The sequence below is a fragment of the Sciurus carolinensis genome, chromosome 4, assembly GCF_902686445.1.
Source record: "Sciurus carolinensis chromosome 4, mSciCar1.2, whole genome shotgun sequence".
Classification (NCBI taxonomy): Eukaryota; Metazoa; Chordata; class Mammalia; order Rodentia; family Sciuridae; genus Sciurus; species Sciurus carolinensis.
In genome coordinates this window covers 78,006,897-78,025,473 of record NC_062216.1, presented here as the reverse complement: position 1 = coordinate 78,025,473, position 18,577 = coordinate 78,006,897, and the positions used below count along the sequence as shown (strand labels likewise).

General features: G+C 40.8%; 1 protein-coding gene across 1 annotated transcript; it reads left to right on the top strand.

The window, feature by feature from the left end:
- The first annotated feature begins 13,317 nt into the window (after nt 1-13,317).
- LOC124982792 (acidic proline-rich protein HP43A-like) lies at nt 13,318-18,284 on the top strand. Its single transcript, XM_047549712.1, has 4 exons — nt 13,318-13,391; nt 14,304-14,339; nt 15,233-16,153; nt 18,262-18,284. The coding sequence occupies exons 1-4, from the start codon at nt 13,328-13,330 to the stop codon at nt 18,282-18,284; spliced, it is 1,044 nt and encodes a 347-aa protein (XP_047405668.1). The 5' UTR covers nt 13,318-13,327.
- Nucleotides 18,285-18,577: the final 293 nt, after the last annotated feature.

Sequence of the window (18,577 nt, the reverse complement as noted above, 5' to 3'; positions counted from 1 at the left end):
TCTTTCTGGGAGTGCAGCTGGCACTGGGTTTGAAGTCAAAGGTCTGGACCAAATTGCTTCTTCCTGCTCTGAGCAAAAAGCAACACTCTTGATGGTGATCGGAGTTGAGGGAGGAGTGACACAATTCATCACTTAAGTAGCACCCAATTTGAGCAATTTAGTCAAAATGTTAGAGGATAATAGCAGAAGGCGTCTTCACGTCTATAAGCCAAGATTTTCCCCAGTTTTCCATTTCCATGTCTCACTGCCAGGTAAATGAGCCATGTAAACAGACAGAGATCTTCCTCTTGGGATGCAAAGAAATCAGGTCCGGCACTCACCCCAAACACCAAACACAACAGGCAATGGTGAAAAGCAGGAAAGGAACTTTGATCAGAAAGACAGGGGCATCCTTGTCCTTATCCCTACCTTCCTGGGTCTGACAATGACCCTGGGATTTTTTTGTTGTTTATTTGGTAATTTTTTTATTTGGGGATTGAATCAGGAAACATTTTCCACCAAACTTCATCCCCAGCCCTTTTTTATTTCTTTTATTTTGAGAAAGGGTCAAGAATAATAACTGAGTCTGGCTTCAAACTAACTCAGTTCTTGCCAAATTATTAAAATTAGGCATGTTGTACCACACCCACTTATCCTGAGATTTTATAGAAAGGGAAATAGGAAGGTAAGTTTGGGGGTTCGAATAGCCAAAGGCTTTTCACAGCTACCAAAACAGATGTTCTTGTCCAGGTGTGCTCTGTCCATAATCACCTCTTGTTTGATCAGGATGGGCCATGTCATGTTAGGATAATCACTGCTGACTTGGTGATAGCTTCAGATCATTCAAGATATTTATCAGATCAGGCCTGGTTCAAGGAATCCATGGTGACTCAGAGCAAGGAGAAGATTGCAAATGTTGGCAGAATTGCCAAGTCTTTAACTCTGCTTTTACTCCTTGGACACCTGTAGGCAAAAGTGAAGATTATTCTAATTTCCCTCCTGTTTGTGTCCATTAGTCAATCTTGAGAGACCCGAGGTATCATCCAGTCTGGCTCAGTGAAAACTAGTCTTTAGACAATAGCTGAAGCCTATAATCAAAAAGGGTCGTATGCATAAGCCTGAAAGTAGAAGATACATCTTAAGTTATAAAACTGAATACAGAGGATGTCAAAATGTGAAGATGCCCGACTACATAAATCATGAAAGGGGTTATATCTCCTTCTAAATACCTCCATGGACTACTGAAAACACCCCACATGTTTAGGTCAGAAGAATACACTCATTTTCTTGTTTCTGTCTGAATAAATGGTCCTTGTTTAAGCTATCAGTTTAGGTGTCTCTGCAGCAGTGCCTGGTGGAAAAACCTGTGAGTGAGGAAATTGTGTATAAGAACAATTTCCCTATCAATTTTGGACTTTTGCAAAGAGTGGATGAGTGCACATCTCCAGTTACATTTCAAAGGACCAGTGCTTCCCTTTTAATTGCCTGTGCATGGCATTCTTTAACTTTTTTTTCCACCTTCATATTAGTCCACCTGTCTCTGGTTACACTTCCCTGCTGGGTGTTCAAGGACAAGTAGGTGACCCCCCACACTGGACAAAAAATAACTTCCTCCTTTCCTACAGTTAAGGTCAGCTAACACTCCTCATGGATTGCTTTTGAAGCTTCTGAGGAGTCTCTGGAATCCTTCTGTCTTTTTCTCTTCTTTTTCTCTTTGCCAGGTTGGTCAGGGTCTTGCTGACCACATGTGCTGCATATTAAAGAGGTATGCAACATTTTTTGTAGGAGTCTTTACATTTTTCTCTGTGTAAAATCATGTCATTTGCAAACAGAAATATTTGAACTTTCTGCTTCTCAATACTAACTGACTGTGTTTCTCTGTCTTGTCTAACTGATCTGGCTTCTACCTCCAGGATTATGTTGAATAACATTCATAAAGTAGACATCCCATATTGTGTATGGTGTGGTGGTGGGTTTGTCTTACATATTATTTATAGTGCTGAGGTTGATTTCTTCTATGACCAATTTATTGAGCATTTTTATCAGGGAGAGATGATGAATATGATCAACTACTCTTTCTGAGTCTTTTGAGAGGATCACATTGTTTTGCTCTTCATGCAAATGATGTGATGACCTAGGCTTATTGCTTTCATATACAGAACCATCCTCGCTTCCCTGTAAAACTTACCACTTGATGATGAGTATAGTTTTTATATGCTGGAAGAGTTTTTTCCCAGTGTTTCGTTGAGGATTTTAGTACCTGTATTCATCCTGATTATTTCTCTGTACTTTTCTTTGTTGTGTGCTTGCCTGTGTTTGCTGTCAGAAGAGTGCTGTCCTCAGGATGAGTTGGTAGGTTTCCTTTTCAGGTTTTGAAATATTCGGAGAAATATGGATGTGGTCCTCCTTACTTGCTTTGTAGAATTCAGTAGTGAGCATTTCCATGATGGGGGATTTTTAATTATTGATTTAATCTTGTTAGGCATTAATGGTCTATTTTGATTGATTCCATTTAAATTAAACAATGAATTTGATCCAATATGGTAGGTTATATGTATCTAGGAACTCATCTACTTCTTCCAGGTTTGCAATAGTGTACTGTATAATTCTTCATAGCAGTTGCTCACGTTCCTTTGTCTTTCTATGGATGTGAAAAGTATCTCCTTTTTCACCTCTAATTTTATTTATTTGAGTTTTCTTTTTATCTTTCTTAGTTTACTTAAAATTTTATATGCTTTGTTTGTCCCTCATAGAACCAACTCTCCATTTCCAGGAACTTTTGCATTCATTTTAGCCTCAAATTGATGATTTCTGTTTTCATATTTTTCCATTTGGGTTCAATTTGTTTTTGCTGGACTAGGCCCTTGTGAATCATTTTTAGATAGTTTATTTGCATTGTTTCTGATTTTGGCAAAGAAATTTATTGCTACAAACTTCCATCTTCATACAATTTTTGCTGTGGGATCCACAGAAGCTGATATTTTGTGTTTTCCTTTTATTTTTCTGCACAAACTTTTTTGATTCTCCTTTGGATTTCTTCAGTGAGTCATTGGACATTCTTGAAAATGCTATTCAATTTCCATGCTTTCGTATACTTACCATTGTTCTCTGAGTTGCTTATTTCTAGATGTATCCCATTGTAATCTGAGAGAATACATGAAGTGATTTTTAATTCTTAAGTATTTATTGAAAATTGTTTGGTGGCATAACATGTGCGGTACCACAGGAAAAGTGTTATTTGCTAATGAGACACATAAGTTTTTGCAGGTATTAACTGAAATTTTCCCTAGCTGTCTCCTAAGTTCATGTGGTCTGCAGGGTAGATTGATTGCTCTTTTTCATTGCTTTTCTTTCTGAATGATCTGTCCATTGCTGAAAGTGGGCTATTGAAGACTCCAGGGTACATTATTGTTGTGTCTGTTTATCACTTTTGCTGAAATACATTTGTTTAATGTGTCTGAGTGCTCATTTTTGAGTATGGACAAATTACCAATTGCTCTATTTTCAGGCTGAATTCATTCCACATCCTTACATAATGTTCACCTTTGTATTTCTTTGCAGATTTTGACTTGATATCTGCTTCACTGATATAACTAGAGTTAGCCCTTTTGTTTCTCATTGACGTGGAACTACTTTTTGACTTTTTTACATTAATCTTTATCTGTCTTAAACAGTGGTGTGAGATTCCTATAGGCAATGTTCATACTTGATATTATATTTTTTCCATTTAACCTGTCTGTAGGATTCTACTTGAGAGGAGGAGGAGAAGGATTGAGCCTAGGAACACTTTACCTCCTGGCTACATGCCTAGTTTCCTATTTTTTTAGTTTGAAACAAAGTCTTCCTGAAGTTGCTGAGACTGGCTTGAACTTGAGATCCTTCTGTTCCCAATCTCCCAAGTCCTTGGATTTATAGGCAAGTGCCACTGTGCCCAGCAGAGTTTACTCCATTTACATGCATGATGATTATTGTCTAATGATTCTGGAGCCTGAGGCAGGTGGATCCTGATTTCATAGTCAGCCTCAGCAATTTATCGAGGCTTAGCAACTTTGAAAGACCCTGTGATAAAATAAAATATAAAAAGGACAAAAGGGCTACAGATGTGGCTTAGTGGTTAAGGGTCCCTGTGTTCAATCCCTGGTACTAAAAAAAAAAAAAATTATTATTGGTATGTAATAACTGATTCCTGCCTTTTCATGTATTATTTTTGGTTCTTTTATATATTCTTGACTTATTCTTCCTTCATTATAATTTTTAAGTTTTTTGTTGCCGTTGTTGCTTTTTGGTAGTGTAAAACTTGATTCTGCTATGAGAAAGACCTAAATTTCTCTCAAGGGTACAAATGTCAATGCTTCTTCTTTAGATTGTTTCCATGGGGAGCTGGTGCAAACTTTTGGAAGTAGGAACTAGAAAGAGATAATGGGAAAGATTCCTTGAGTGAATATTGGAATATGAGCTCTTTCTTCTTTCTCTCTTTCTGCCACATTCTCCTGCACATGTTTCTGCAATGTTTGGAAGCCTTGCACAGGTCCAGGAGAAACAGAGGCCAACTGAACATGGACTATTATCTCCATATCTATTCAGCCTAATTGATCCCTTCCTCTTTTCAAGGTGATTATCTCAGTTATTTCGTACTGTATTGGGAATCCGACTATTGAGATTCTTTTTTCTCTTTCATTAGTGTGATTTATTTCCTGTGACTTTGATTCCTTTGCCTGTTTTCATGTTACCATTCTTTGGATGGAGATGTAGGTTGCCTTAGGCATTTCTTACAGCATAATTCCATTGAGAGTGAATCCCCTCAGCTTTCTCTTGTCTGTGTAAGAATTTATTGAACCTTAGTTTTTTGAGGATAGTTTTGCTGACTATCATATTCTTGGTTGTCATTTATTTTCTTTTGGGATTTGAAAATATCCCATTCTTTTCTGACTTAAAATGTTTGTTGAGAAATCTAACATCCTTCTGAAGGGGATTTCCTTATATTTGACTTGCTGGTTTCTGCTTTTGTATTTTGTTTTTCCTGCCATTTGAATTCTCTTTGACTTCTGACAGGTTGACTAAAGTAGATTTTGGAGAGGGACTTTAAACAAGTGCCTTATTCTGTCATATGGTTTCTATGTATTCATTGACTATCTCATTTAGATAATGAGGATGCTTTCCATGTAGTGTGTCCTGAGACTCCACTTGGGTAAACTCAATAGCATGTCAGTAGCTGTCATGCTAGACCATCATCTGAGGAATTGATCCATAAACCACTCGGAGGTAGTGCCAATGATGCTGGTGACTCTGGAAGCACCAGCCATAATGCCAGATTCAAGAGTCAGATTAGAGTGTCCTCAGGTCCTGCTTAGTGGATTTGATAAGCTGCAGTGACAGCTAAGGTTGTGAGAGCAAACAGGGAGAAAAGGCTCTTAGGACAAGAATGTCAGCTTTTCTTTCTTTACTGATTTTTGTTTTGGGGGAAGCCCTCCTTGGACTTTGGCCCAAGTGTTTTCTGAAATACAAGGTACAGAGTTGAATGGACTTGGTTGTTAGGGTTACAGTTACATGGCTTGTTGTAATTGGGTTTGCAAATTTGCAACCATGTGTGTGAATGTGTTTGAATGTGCGTGGTGTCCCAGGCATGGGAAAATTCAGTAAGGTCCTTCAGCCAGGCTGCACTCTAGGATGAGTCCTTATCTCAAGGAGACACCAGGCAATAGCAACTTCTGCTGTGGTGATTCAGTCAGGGAGACCCAGTGTGAGTTCCTGGTATGAAGCAAACATGTCACAGGGACCCCAGGCAGCTTTGCAAACTGGCTTCAAATGCTATAGAAAGTATTGAAATCTCCTGATGTTAAGATGAATGATCTGTGGTGACCTTGGGGGACAACTGGTCTTCGCCGGTTATCTTTTTTGGCAATGTGGAGTTCCCCTCAGTTGGGGAGTCAGGATCTTCTTTCCAGGTTGCAATCTCTAGTCTTTGTGCCTTATGTGGTCTCTGCCACTTCCTTGCTGAATTCCAGTGTTCTTCCTCAGTCCCTCTCCTTGGCTAATGGCCATTCATTTGTTTCCTTGGTTGCTACCTGTGGCCGAGATGAAGACTAGGCACAACTCTTCCAGCATATTAGATTTTCTCCTGGGAGAAATTTCATAATTACTAAGGTGAACTCTAGGGAAATTGTTCTTCTGGGGAAATTACTCTTCAAAGATTTTCTGGTTGTTGGTAATTGCCAGTGCACACTCTGCTCCTAATTATCAGTGGTGGAAATATATGGGTGCTGTTTCCAGGAAGGATGAGATTGGTGTAGGTAGTGAGGCTATTGTTCTTGTACTCCAGTGTGAGAACATTTCTGAGGCACAGGAGTTATAAAACTGGGACCATTTAGAATCTTGACCATTCACTACACTGGGTAGCTAGAACACTACAAGTACTGATGGAGAAGAACATTTTTCAAGGCAAGTTTATTCTGAAGGGAAAATAATTATTGGACGAGCAAGAGTTTAAAGGCATATAACTAACCACATATTAATAGTCCCTTCAGCCTAATTTACAATTTCCAGATTCTTTCAAGTATGGTTCAATAGCCAGACAAGCTGAGAGCAGGTCTAATATAAATATGCTCTTATCTGTAGATATATCAGATTATTCAGATTATTTTCTAGGTGTGGTGCCATTTAGTAGAATTCTTGGCATCCCTCAAACTGTTGAAGCGTTGAGTGGGGCAAAAAGTGTTAAAATTTAGTGAACTCTTGAGTAATTGGTAGGTGGAACAAGGAAAATTGATGGAGAGTTGTGAGACAGTGGCACAGATAGCATGACTGCTCATTGCTGATTGGCGAGGTTTTAAAATTGACTTTTCTTCTGTTCAGTCTATAGAGACTTGCAAGCCACCTACACATAAGAGGGCACAAGGAGCATTTGCTATATTTGTTTTGTTTAAATTTGAATTTGTCCAAATGCAACACATGAACTTTCTTTGAATCACAAATTTCCCACATTAACTTCCAAATTTTCAATTATGCAACCACTGAATCAAAATTGCCACAGGTATTTTAAAATAGGGTGGAAATAATAATCTAGAACTCTATATCTGTATATATTTTCCACATGTATGTGACATATATATACATTATTTTTCAAATGCTCTAATAAATCACCTACTACTTTTCTTAAAAGAAATGACCCTTCAAACACAAGAATTATTTCAAAGTTACCATAAATATAATATTGCTTGCTCATTTTAAAGGTTTTTTGTTTTCCATATCTGGGATGATAAGATAAAGTGGATTAACAAACTTGCATTTGTTCTACCCGTTTGCAAAATACTACGTCAATACACCAGGAAAACTTGAGTATAGACCAAATTTAGACAGAAAGCACATGAAGTTAGGGAAAAAATGATGATCAATTCAAACATTATGCATCTTCCCCAAAACTCAATTTTTATTTAGTTGATTAACAAAAGGGAACAAAGAATTTTCCTGTCCTATGAAAAAGTTTGTTTTGGTAACTCACTGAGTGACCAACAGGTAGACTCAGTTTCCTCATGGGAAATGAATATGGAAGAAAATTATACTAGCAAACAGGATTTATTTACTATTTAATAGTGTCTCTGAGTTTCCAGAACTACATTATGCAAACTCATCTATCTTGGGAAGCTTCCAACTAATGCTAAAGAATGGCCATATAATTTTAATACATTCACTAAAAATATAAAAAATGTAAGAGTAGCTTATTTGCAATTAAATTCAGGGAAGCACAAAGCAGAAGTCTGCCTAGAAAGGTAACTTGAACACATAAGCATTTTGAAAACTTCTTTTAAATAAAGTCAATCTCTCTCTCTCTTTCTCTCTCTCTCTCTCTCTCTCCTTCCCCTCCCCCCCTTTTTCTCTCTTTCTCCCCCTCTCTCCCCATTCCTCTTCCTCTCTATATCTCTTATCTCTCTATTCATTGGACTGTAAGGTCTAACCTACAGATGTAAGGCATTGGTGAATTGATCCATATTAAGTTTCTGTTTTTTTCCCTCAATGTTGACTTAATGCAGGTAATCATCAAAGGCTGTTATAAGGCATAGAACATGTCATAAATAGTAAGCATGTTAGGAACAACATAACAATACATAAATCTTTAGTTACATAACCAGGCAAGAAGGGTAATTTATGGTATGATAAAGATGGTATTCAAAACTATTTGGTGAAAATAACAAATCCAAATATTTTTTAGCATACGGATCTTTACCTCTCAGCATGGGTTTCCTCACAGCATGTGGTCAGGTTCCCAAGAATACAAATTTGAATTACAGGACACTTCAGTGCTCTAGAATCAGTAGACCCAAATCAACATCTCTGTTGGTTAAGGTGATCACAAAGTGCCTCCAGGTTTCAAGAAAAACAGTTAGATCTCTGCCCTTGAGGAGAAGACATCAGGTCCTTGTTAAGACATCATCATTGAATGAGAGGCAATGCTGTGGCCATTCTTTCAAATATGTAAGCTGCCATACATCTCAATTTTCAAGACGTTAACTCTTTATAAATGTACAACTTTTGAAATAATAAAATATGGCAGTTGTACAAGTAATTATCAGTGTTGTTTAGCAGAGAGGCATCCCAAGTTCTGAAGGAAAATAAGCATTTTCACATTGAGTAAAAGGGAGTCATTCAAAATCACTTGGAAAAAACTCTCTTAAGGAATCTGACTACCTGCATTTTGCATGTCTTTATAAAACTATGAGGGAGAAATGCCTTGCCTCATACCTTATGTGGAAGAAGTAGTGACCATATTTCTCTCTGAACTTAGAGGAAGAGTACCTGGAAGTTCAGAACACAGCTTGACACAGGTAACCAGGGGAGGTCTGGGACTACAGGCACTTCCCTCTGGGGATGCGCAGCAGTGCCTCCTCTCCAGCCTTCTACTCTGAGGACACGACTGCCCCACATGGGCAGGACAAGGGAGGCCACTTGGGCAGAAGACTGCATTCAGGGCAAGGGATGTAGAGTACATGATTTGATACACAACACTTTGTCCAGTCTTCCTCTTGATTTTCTAAAAATTAGTGGTTGTCATTAGCAGAACCTTAGAATAATCTATGTGAAAGAGCCTCCAGAAAATGGACTAATGTTAATACACCACCCTCAGAAATTCCATTTCAGATGCATAAGAAATAAGTGGGTGATGTTCACTGCCAGGGTTTTTGTATTAGAAAGAAAAAAGAAAACCTACTCTGTGACATCCTTGAATGAAGAAGAGTGACAGGATAGAACAAACCCATGTATGTGGGCAAACACCAAAAGGCCAACTCAGTTTTTTAGGAAGAAAACTTTCTCACCTCATCTGTTTTGGCTCAGGAAGCATGTCACCTTGACCATCTCCTCAGGTGAGTGCCTCATTTCCTCTCACCTTCAAAGCAAACATACTGCAGGAAGCAATGGGGCACAGACACAGGAAGGCAGGCCCTGGTGTGGCTGCCTCCTAGACACTGAAGCCTTTACATCCACCTTGGCCTGTGTCCCTGTCATCTCACCTGCAATAGTGATCATGATACTAATTAAACTACAATGTAAGATGTTTCTGAAGAGAAATGGCATGTGGCAGGTACTTCATAAATGTTACCTGTTATGTGAATAGTGGGCTCTGTTGGCACAATACTGATAAGCCAGGAGAGAGACCATGTGTGACTGACTCCAGCAGGGACTTGAGGAAAGATTATGCAAGTTGTCATATTTGGGATCAAATTAGAAAGCAGATGGAAGTGGATTTGTTAGCTGACACTGAATGGGGGAGTGAAAAGTCAATAGTAACTCCTGGTTTTGAACAATGAGGTAAACAACCCTCACTAACTGAGAACAGATTGGGAGGTGTTGAGGGCTGATTTTCCCACCCCACTTCCCATGTTGAAGCCTAAACCCTAGCACCTGAGACTGAGACTGTATTTGGAGACTGACCTTTACAAAAAGATTAAGTTATAAGGAAGGTGTTAGTGTGGCACACAATCAAATCTGCCTGGGACTTGTTTCTTTTAAGAAAACGTCCTTTGGACACACAGAGACAGCAGGGATGAATGTGCATATAACAAATCCACCTGAGGACACAAAATGGAGGTGACCCTCTGGGAGTCCAGAGGAGATCTCTAAAGAAACCTAATCTGGCATGGTAGAGCACACTTGTAATCCTAGTGACTTGAATACCAAAAGCAGGACATTGCAAGTTCGATGCTAACCTCAGAAACTTGATGAGACCCTTAGCAACTTAGGAACACTCAGTCTCAAAATAATAATAGTGATAACTCAGTCATAAAGCACCCCTGTGTTATGGTTTAGATATTAGCAATTTTCCAGAAACTCATATGTAAGGCAAGGCAATAAAATTTAGAGGTGAAAAGATTGGGTTATATGAGCCTAACCCTATCAGGACATCAATCCTCTGATAGGGATTAATGAGACAGTAACTACAAGCAGATAGCGTGTGGCTAGGGGGGTTGGTAATTGGGGAATGACTTAGGGGTATACATTTTGTTTGTGGTGATAAGAGTCTCTCTCTCTCTCTCTGCTTCTGAGATTGTTAAGTCCTGAGCCTCTTTCCTCTGCCATACCTTTCCACCATAATTTTCTTCCTCATTTCAGGCCCCAAGAAGTGGGGTCTGCCATGTATACATTGAGTCCTCTGAAATTGTGAGCCCCAAAATAAACTTTTCCTCCTTAAAATTGTTCTTGCGAGGGCTATTGGTCACAGTGGTGAAAGAGCTGACTAAAACACCTAGGTTCTATTCTCAGTATTAAAAAAAAATCAATAACAGAACCTGCTTCCAGCTTTTCCTGAGCTGAGCCACCAAATCTGAGTTAGCATAAATTTCTGTTATTAATTTGACACAGTTCATGCACATTTTTACCAAACTGCACAAAGATTGGGAAGGGGGAAATTCAGATGTGGAAAACTAGAATTCTTTCTGGTGTGGTAAGGGTTCCTTATGTATTTCATTTATTGATATTTTTCAATTTATCTTTTGTGTGGCAGGCACTGTTCTGCTGTTCCAACCTCTTTTTATTTTATTTTGAGACAGTCTCACTAAGTTGCCCATTGAGACCTCCAACCTCCGATCCTCTGTTGCAGCTTCCAAAATCACTGGGATTATTGTAGGAACAACTAGGGTACATATTTCAGAGAGGACCCTTCCTTGAGGATGTCCACTCCCCTGCATCTCCCCGAGCTGCCTTCTGCAGCCTTGCTCAAGGCTTCAACCACGCCCTTCTTAACAGACAGACTCCCATCAGTGCTGCTGTGGCCTCAGTGTGCTAGTGTCTGGTGAGTCACAGGTGATATTTTCCTTTCAGGCATTGTTGATATAGGAGAAGGCCAGGAAAGGGCCCTGGACATTTAGAAGAATCACCTGCTCTGTGCCAGGATGCACCAGGCCAAGGACAAGGCTGACTGCCACCAGGACTGCAGCTTCCACAGTCTGCTCCTTCTCTCTGCAGTTCCTGTCCATCTAAAGGTCAGTCGTGGGTCATCTGGTGAGGACCACTCATCACCTGGTTCCCTTCTCATGTAGTGTCTGCAGAAATCAGTCTGTCATGGCAGCAAATGCAGGGATGTGCCAGGCCAGAGCAACTCTACTCTGTCTCCTAATAAACCCAGTAACCTATTAACTCTCTTTTTAACAGAGTCTGCAAAGGATTGCCAACTGGTAATATATTCCCCATTTGGAATATCTACATGATCATTCCAGGGAAAATCCATTAGCCTGCTCACCTTGCAAGGGTGGACAATATCTGCAGCCAACCCCATTGATTAGGAGGCCTTCATTTAGTGTGCTCTGGCAAAAGGGACATTCACACACAGGAAAGGACCCAGTTGTGCCCTCTTGATAAGAGGCTTTTCTTTACAATTTCCAGTCACATGTCCCTCCCTGCCATTCCTCCAACCAAGCTTCTCAGCTTACTACCAGCCCTGCATAACTGCACACTTACACACACTTGGAGAAGGTCTGAAATGATACATGCAGCTGGTTATACAGAAGATTTCAGACTCTCCCTGTTAAGTGTGCGCAGGAGAATGAACAGGGGATGAAAGAGCAAGTCATGCAGGAACTCAAAAGCCCTGCTGGAAACATGATACCTTGTACCAGAATTCTGTAACAAAAAATGAAACAAAGTTAATGAAGAATAGAATAGAAATTGATTTGTAAGATTAAATAAAGGAATACTCCTAAAATGCATGGATGGAAATAAAGATATAAAATGATAAATAAACACAGTGAGGATTAGTTCAGAACACAGAAAATCAGTTGTTCGATTCCAAAGAAGAGTAGGGAGGATTGCCTATTAGAATACTGCAGAGAGTATTCTCTGTGAAGACCAATGTCAGAAAACAGGATAGAGTCTGATTGTAACACAGAATGTGAATACAATGAAATTGAGACTTCAAAAGTTGCTATCAGGGTACCTTAATAAAGTACATAATTATGACAGACCAATTTTCACTGGCAGTGATAAATAATATTTCTTAGAAGATGTGAGGTCCAAAATTGAAGATATAGAACACTGGAAAATGGTAGTGCTTTGAATAAGTGTGAAACACATGAACTAGAACTGCTCATCTAGAAACTGTGTACCTCTGTTGCTCTACTGTGGAAATTTCACAGGGTATTTTCTGTTAATTTTGCTTTAATAATACCCAAGGATATTAATGAAAATAGAACATTTTATGTTCGTCTGTTACAACAACACCAAGGCTTCATTGTAACAGCCAGTTCCAGTGATATCTGGGCAATCTTTCTAGGTCTAGCAGGCTAAGGGTCAACATTTAGTTACCTCGTATCCATGTGTGGTCTCCTAACAGAGATCTGAGGAGAAAGTGCACTCTCTCTTCACAACTTCATCCATATCCAATAACATGGGGATACATACATCTTCATCTACTGAGTTTAGGCTCTAGTAACAAACATATAGATCATATCATTTTTTGCAGTTAGGGTCATTGCTGACAAATAATATGTGTGCAGTACCACAATCCACAAACACAATCACAACAGAAGAACCAATTCATAGTCTCAATAAAAAGACAAATTCACATAATTATGAAACTTCAGTTCTAATGTCTGTGCTGACTGCAAGGACAGTTTTGGTTCAACACTGTTGCCCAAGTCACATGCTGTAACTCCTAGAAAGGAGACACTGACAACCTCCTACCCACCCCATGCAGCTGGGCTGAGGTCCCAAAGAGAGGGCAGGGATGCAAGGCATAATGTGTCAGGTGTGAGGTCACCCAGCATGGAGCTCAAAGGCACCACTGTTCTGCTCCTCCCTATAAAGAGAGCTGCCGGGCTTCCCCCAGGACAGACTTGGGAGCAACTACCGATCCTCCTTCAAGATGCTGGTGGTCCTGCTCACAGTGGCCTTGCTGGCCCTGAGCCCAGCTCGGACCTTATGTGAAGGTAAAAGCTAAAGGGGATTGTAGTAACTCCTGTGGTTTAGATATCCTCACTGCAGAGGGTAAAGGGGAGGGAGGAAAGGTTCTAAGGACAGGGCCGCAGAGGTTTTATGAACACTGTGTGAGACTACTTATGGCCCTGTTTCATGTCGGGGCTTTAGAAATTCAGATAAAATTAGAAAATCCCTCAAAGTTTTCATCCGGAAGCATGGAAGGTTAATTTCACATTTGAGGAAAGACCTCTCCATGTTGTCAGAGATTCAAGGAAGGTGGGAGACTGACACAGGGAAGCCTGCTGTGGAAACGTTATTGTACTTCACGCAGACAGCCTGAATGCTGCCTGGTTGTACAGTAGACGCTGGACAGAGGAAGAAGAAACCCACGCATCACAGCCATGTCAGAGACAGAGATCCTGAGACTAAATTGGACTCTGTCTATACAGAGGAAGGAAAAATCTGGGATCAATTTCTCATTTATCTCTGACCTACATTCAGTAGTTCAATGAGTTGTGTGCATGAGGTGTATCATTGGACCTATAAGTTCATGGAAGTTCATAAAAAATCAAGTGAAGTAGAGTTAAGGATTTGAAAAAGAAAGAGGGTTAAAAAAAAGTACAAAAGTGAGATACTGAAATAACCAGAATACTCCTCAAATATTTATTAATCATGAGGTGTCAGAGATGCTAATGAAGATCAAAATGGTTTTGATATTTTACCAAAGCAGGGAGACTAAGCATAGGCACCACCAGGCAGGCCATTTTCTTACATCTTCCTCCCATTTCATCAGCATCGTAGTGTGGCTGAGAATTCACTTAGGGGGTGTCCAGGTTGGGGTTGGAAGTCACCTTTTGCAATAGTACATGGGTAACCCTGAGATTGTTAACTAACTTTTCACTTCATCCTTTCTAACTTCCTAGAGGTCATCTATGAAGACCCTTCCTCCCTTTCAACAGGTAAGGCCCATTCATAGTCAACCTTCTCCTCCTTTCCCTCAGGAATGTCCATTTCTACAATGTCTGATTACCATCATTTTATTTTCAGAAATCAATGAAGGTCATTTCCTCCAATGGTATAGACAAGCCTTTCCAAAGTTTTGTTCTTGGGAAAATGAGCAGGACTACCATCTTGATAACAAACTACTAGCTTTGATAATAAAAGGCAGAGTTTGCCTGTCACCCAAACAGAGAAATTATGAGAGTTGACAGACAAATAAATGAAAATATTCTAACCTGTGTCCTCAGTGCTCTTCAATGCTTCTCTGAATCCCCAGTGCTCCTCTTTGGAGTTGTATGACTCCATTGTGAAATCCACAGAATTGTTCTTCTGTGTACTTTGTCTTGGATATTATTAATCCATCCTTGTAGCTGATCAATATAAGCAACAGGTTCTCAGCAAATCCCCTGTGGTCCACCACCTTGGGTTTCCCTTCATTCTATTATGTTTTATCAAGGTAGGTCTAGGTCACTAAATGACTACAGGTCTTGATTCAACAACTGGCTTACATATTTGACTTGGATTCACAGCCAACAAGTTATCACTGTATCCCGAAATAAAACTTGGAACAAAACTGACATATAACACCTTTGCTTTGCCCCTCTATTGTTTTGGAAACATAATTGGGAATTGGAAGCTATCAAAGTCTTCCTTTACAGCAAACTAAACGGAGTAACATTTTCAAGTGTAGGTATAAATAACCCATATGATGAGAATTTCAGTTAAGAGGAGTTCATCCTGAGGAGGCAGGGGAAATGAAGGAGGCGACAATTGACAGGCAAGTTCTAGGATCTGTGTGTCACTGACAGAGTGGTGCACACACCACATCTACTCTTGTGCTGTACTTACGCAGAGGTTGAGGACCCAAGCCAGAGCTCTGAACAAGGACCTCAGAGACCACCTCCTGGAGGACGCCCACCCAGACCCCCTGCAGATGGTGGAGATGAGAATGAAGATGAAGAGGAAGATGATGATTCACAGCAGGGACCACCACAAGGAGGCAACCAGCAGCCTGCTCGCCCTCCTCATCCTGGACACCAACAGGGACCACCCCAACAAGGAGGCCAGCAGCAGCAACAGCAGCAGCCAGGTCGCCCTCCTCGTCCTGGTAACCAGCAGGGACCACCCCAACAAGGAGGACAGCAGCAGCAGCAGCAGCAGCCAGGTCGCCCTCCTCGTCCTGGAAACCAGCAGGGACCACCCCAACAAGGAGGCCAGCAGCAGCAGCAGCAGCAGCAGCAGCAGCCAGGTCGCCCCCCTCGTCCTGGAAACCAGCAGGGACCACCCCAACAAGGAGGCCGCCAGCAGCAGCAGCAGCAGCAGCCAGGTCGCCCCCCTCGTCCTGGTAACCAGCAGGGACCACCCCAACAAGGAGGCCAGCCGCAGCAGCAGCAGCAGCAGCAGCAGCCAGGTCGCCCCCCTCGTCCTGGAAACCAGCAGGGACCACCCCAACAAGGAGGCCGCCAGCAGCAGCAGCAGCAGCAGCCAGGTCGCCCTCCTCGTCCTGGAAACCAGCAGGGACCACCCCAACAAGGAGGCCAGCAGCAGCAACAGCAGCAGCAGCCAGGTCGCCCTCCTCGTCCTGGAAACCAGCAGGGACCACCCCAACAAGGAGGTCAGCAGCAGCAGCAGCAGCAGCAGCAGCCAGGTCGCCCTCCTCGTCCTGGTAACCAGCAGGGACCACCCCAACAAGGAGGCCAGCAGCAGCAGCAGCAGCAGCAGCCAGGTCGCCCCCCTCGTCCTGGAAACCAGCAGGGACCACCCCAGTCAGAAGGTAATTGGGAGCTTCCTGCCAGTCTTTCTGCAAAGCCCTGGGCATCACTTTCACTTTCCCAAGTGAGGTATAAACTCCTTCCCAGCTAAATCCACCCCAGTTCTAGAAGTCAGAGGCAGCTGTGATCTAAGCTCACTCTCTTGCAAAGGCCCTCACTCTTGTGCTTCTAAAACTTCAAGGTGTTAACAAATCATCTGGGTACATGTCGAAAGTACATGGTCATGGAACACATTTCCACATGTTTATAACCAGGTGTTGTTGGTCAGGGTAGGATGGCCATGTAGGTTCTCTAAGGTAACTCTGATCTTCAGCCACACTGCACCGCATGCCTTTTTGCCAGTGTTTCCTGAGCATGGTTGTTTTGTGTGCAGAGCAGTGTTTCCTTTTGATCCTGTCTCTCCATTTTCAGACTCTAATGGTCCCTTTTCCTCTTTCCATCTGACCGTGACAAGTCAGTTCTGTCTCACACTAGGCCTTTGTGCAGAATCCCTGCTACATGATTTCTCATCTGTGCTCCAAAATGTAAACTAGATTGTATATGCTTTTTGGCATATTAACTCATTCTTGTGCTGGAAAATTCAACTGAATAGAAAGCTGTTCAACTAAATCAGGAAATCACTTACCTTACCTCCTCATATCCTCCACCAAAAGTATGGATCATTGATTATTGTGTATCTTCTTGGAAACATTTATGCACATATAAGCACATCACTCCATTTTATTCCATAAATGGGTACCATAATCAGATCTCATTGTTTCTCATATGAAGTACCATATTTTACAATTTCAAGTAAGTTCGTGAGATACAAACATCATTCCAGCATCTTCCTTCCTTCGTTCTTTCTTCCATTCTTTCTTGATCTTGTTTGTTCTTTCTAAATCAATTTCTTAATTTGTGAATTTCTTCCTCTCTTCCTCTGTAAAATTTCTCTTCCTCCATCTTTCTGTGTACATCTCTGTTTATTATTGTGCAATTTTTAATACTTCATGGAGTTACTGTACGGTAATTTCTTTAATCAACCTATGTTTAATACTCCTATTATTATTGGGCATTGCAGTTATTCTCTTTGAAAATATGATCATGACTATTTTCAATAGTACCCCCAATATAAGGAATTCAGAAACATTCTTTTTATATTGTTATTGATTCTTTAAAATTATACACTATATTGGTATGTGTTGTTAAAAGTCATACATCCACACAATGCAACAATATAACTTACTGAGTTTCACTCCATATACCTCTCCTGGGAATAATCTTTATTTCATCATCTTAAAAGTGACGTTGCAGAGCACAGTAGGTGTTGCCTGCCTAACCAGAGTGAAGGAAAAGAAATAAGGAAGGGAAGGGCGGAAGGAGAAGCAGGAGACCAGAGGAGGTGGGCTATCCCCAACAGGGCTTCAGTGATGCCAGCCAGGGATTAGAACCTCCTGCATGTCATGTCTTCCCTACAACCTTCCCTGTTTGTTTGTTTCAGAGAGTGAATAAGAAGATGATGGCCTTTGGAAAGTTCTGCCATTGGAATGATATGGTCATACTCATGCCCTCTATAGACCAATAAAATAAACAGCATGCATTTTCTGATTGCTGTCTGTCATTCTGGCGTGGTAGAATGTGGCATCTGAGGGTCATGAACACAGTGTAAGAACATCCAGGACTCCTCTCACAGATGCTTCCAGAAAACTTCCCTCCCTCTTCATCCCCAAGCCAGGTGAAATCACTCCAGCATTTCTGACATTCCATAACACAAGTGCAAGTTGTAAAACTCTTTGAGAATACATCTACAAATACCCTTGTAATTTTGTGAAAAGGAATATAGAACAATAGTGAATAATTAGCACAGGCTGAGAGGTTCAAAATATTCCCCAAATCATTGACCCTGGTTTCCAAGAACATGAATGTGGGTTTAGGCTACTTTCCCCTAGAACACAACTCCTCTCCTCTTAGATTTTTTTTTTATCATTTTCTAATTCTATTCCTCCTTAGTCTTCTTCCTGTTCTTTTTTGAAACCTGTGTGAATTTCTCAAATAGTCAGATTCAAGAAACTAGAGTCCTAAAGACATGATTTTCAGGTTTTTGGTTGTTTTTTGTTTGTTTGTTTTGTAGACTATCATCAGTTAATAGAATAGGGATGATTGGTAATGGGGTACCAGGATGTATTAGGTGCATAGGTATTTCCATTACCCACAGCTTCTTGAACACATACTAATCACATATATTCATACAACTCAACAGAGTAAAAAGTCATTTCTGATTTGCCATGCAACTTTAACATAATGAAATATCCTAATTGTTTTATTTATCTACATATCTATTCATTATTTAATGGAGGGTCTTGCTCTGTTGGTGAGGCTGACCTTGAATTCACTCCCCTCCTACTTCATCTTCCCAAGTAGCAGGGATTAAAGACTGGGTGTCTGTG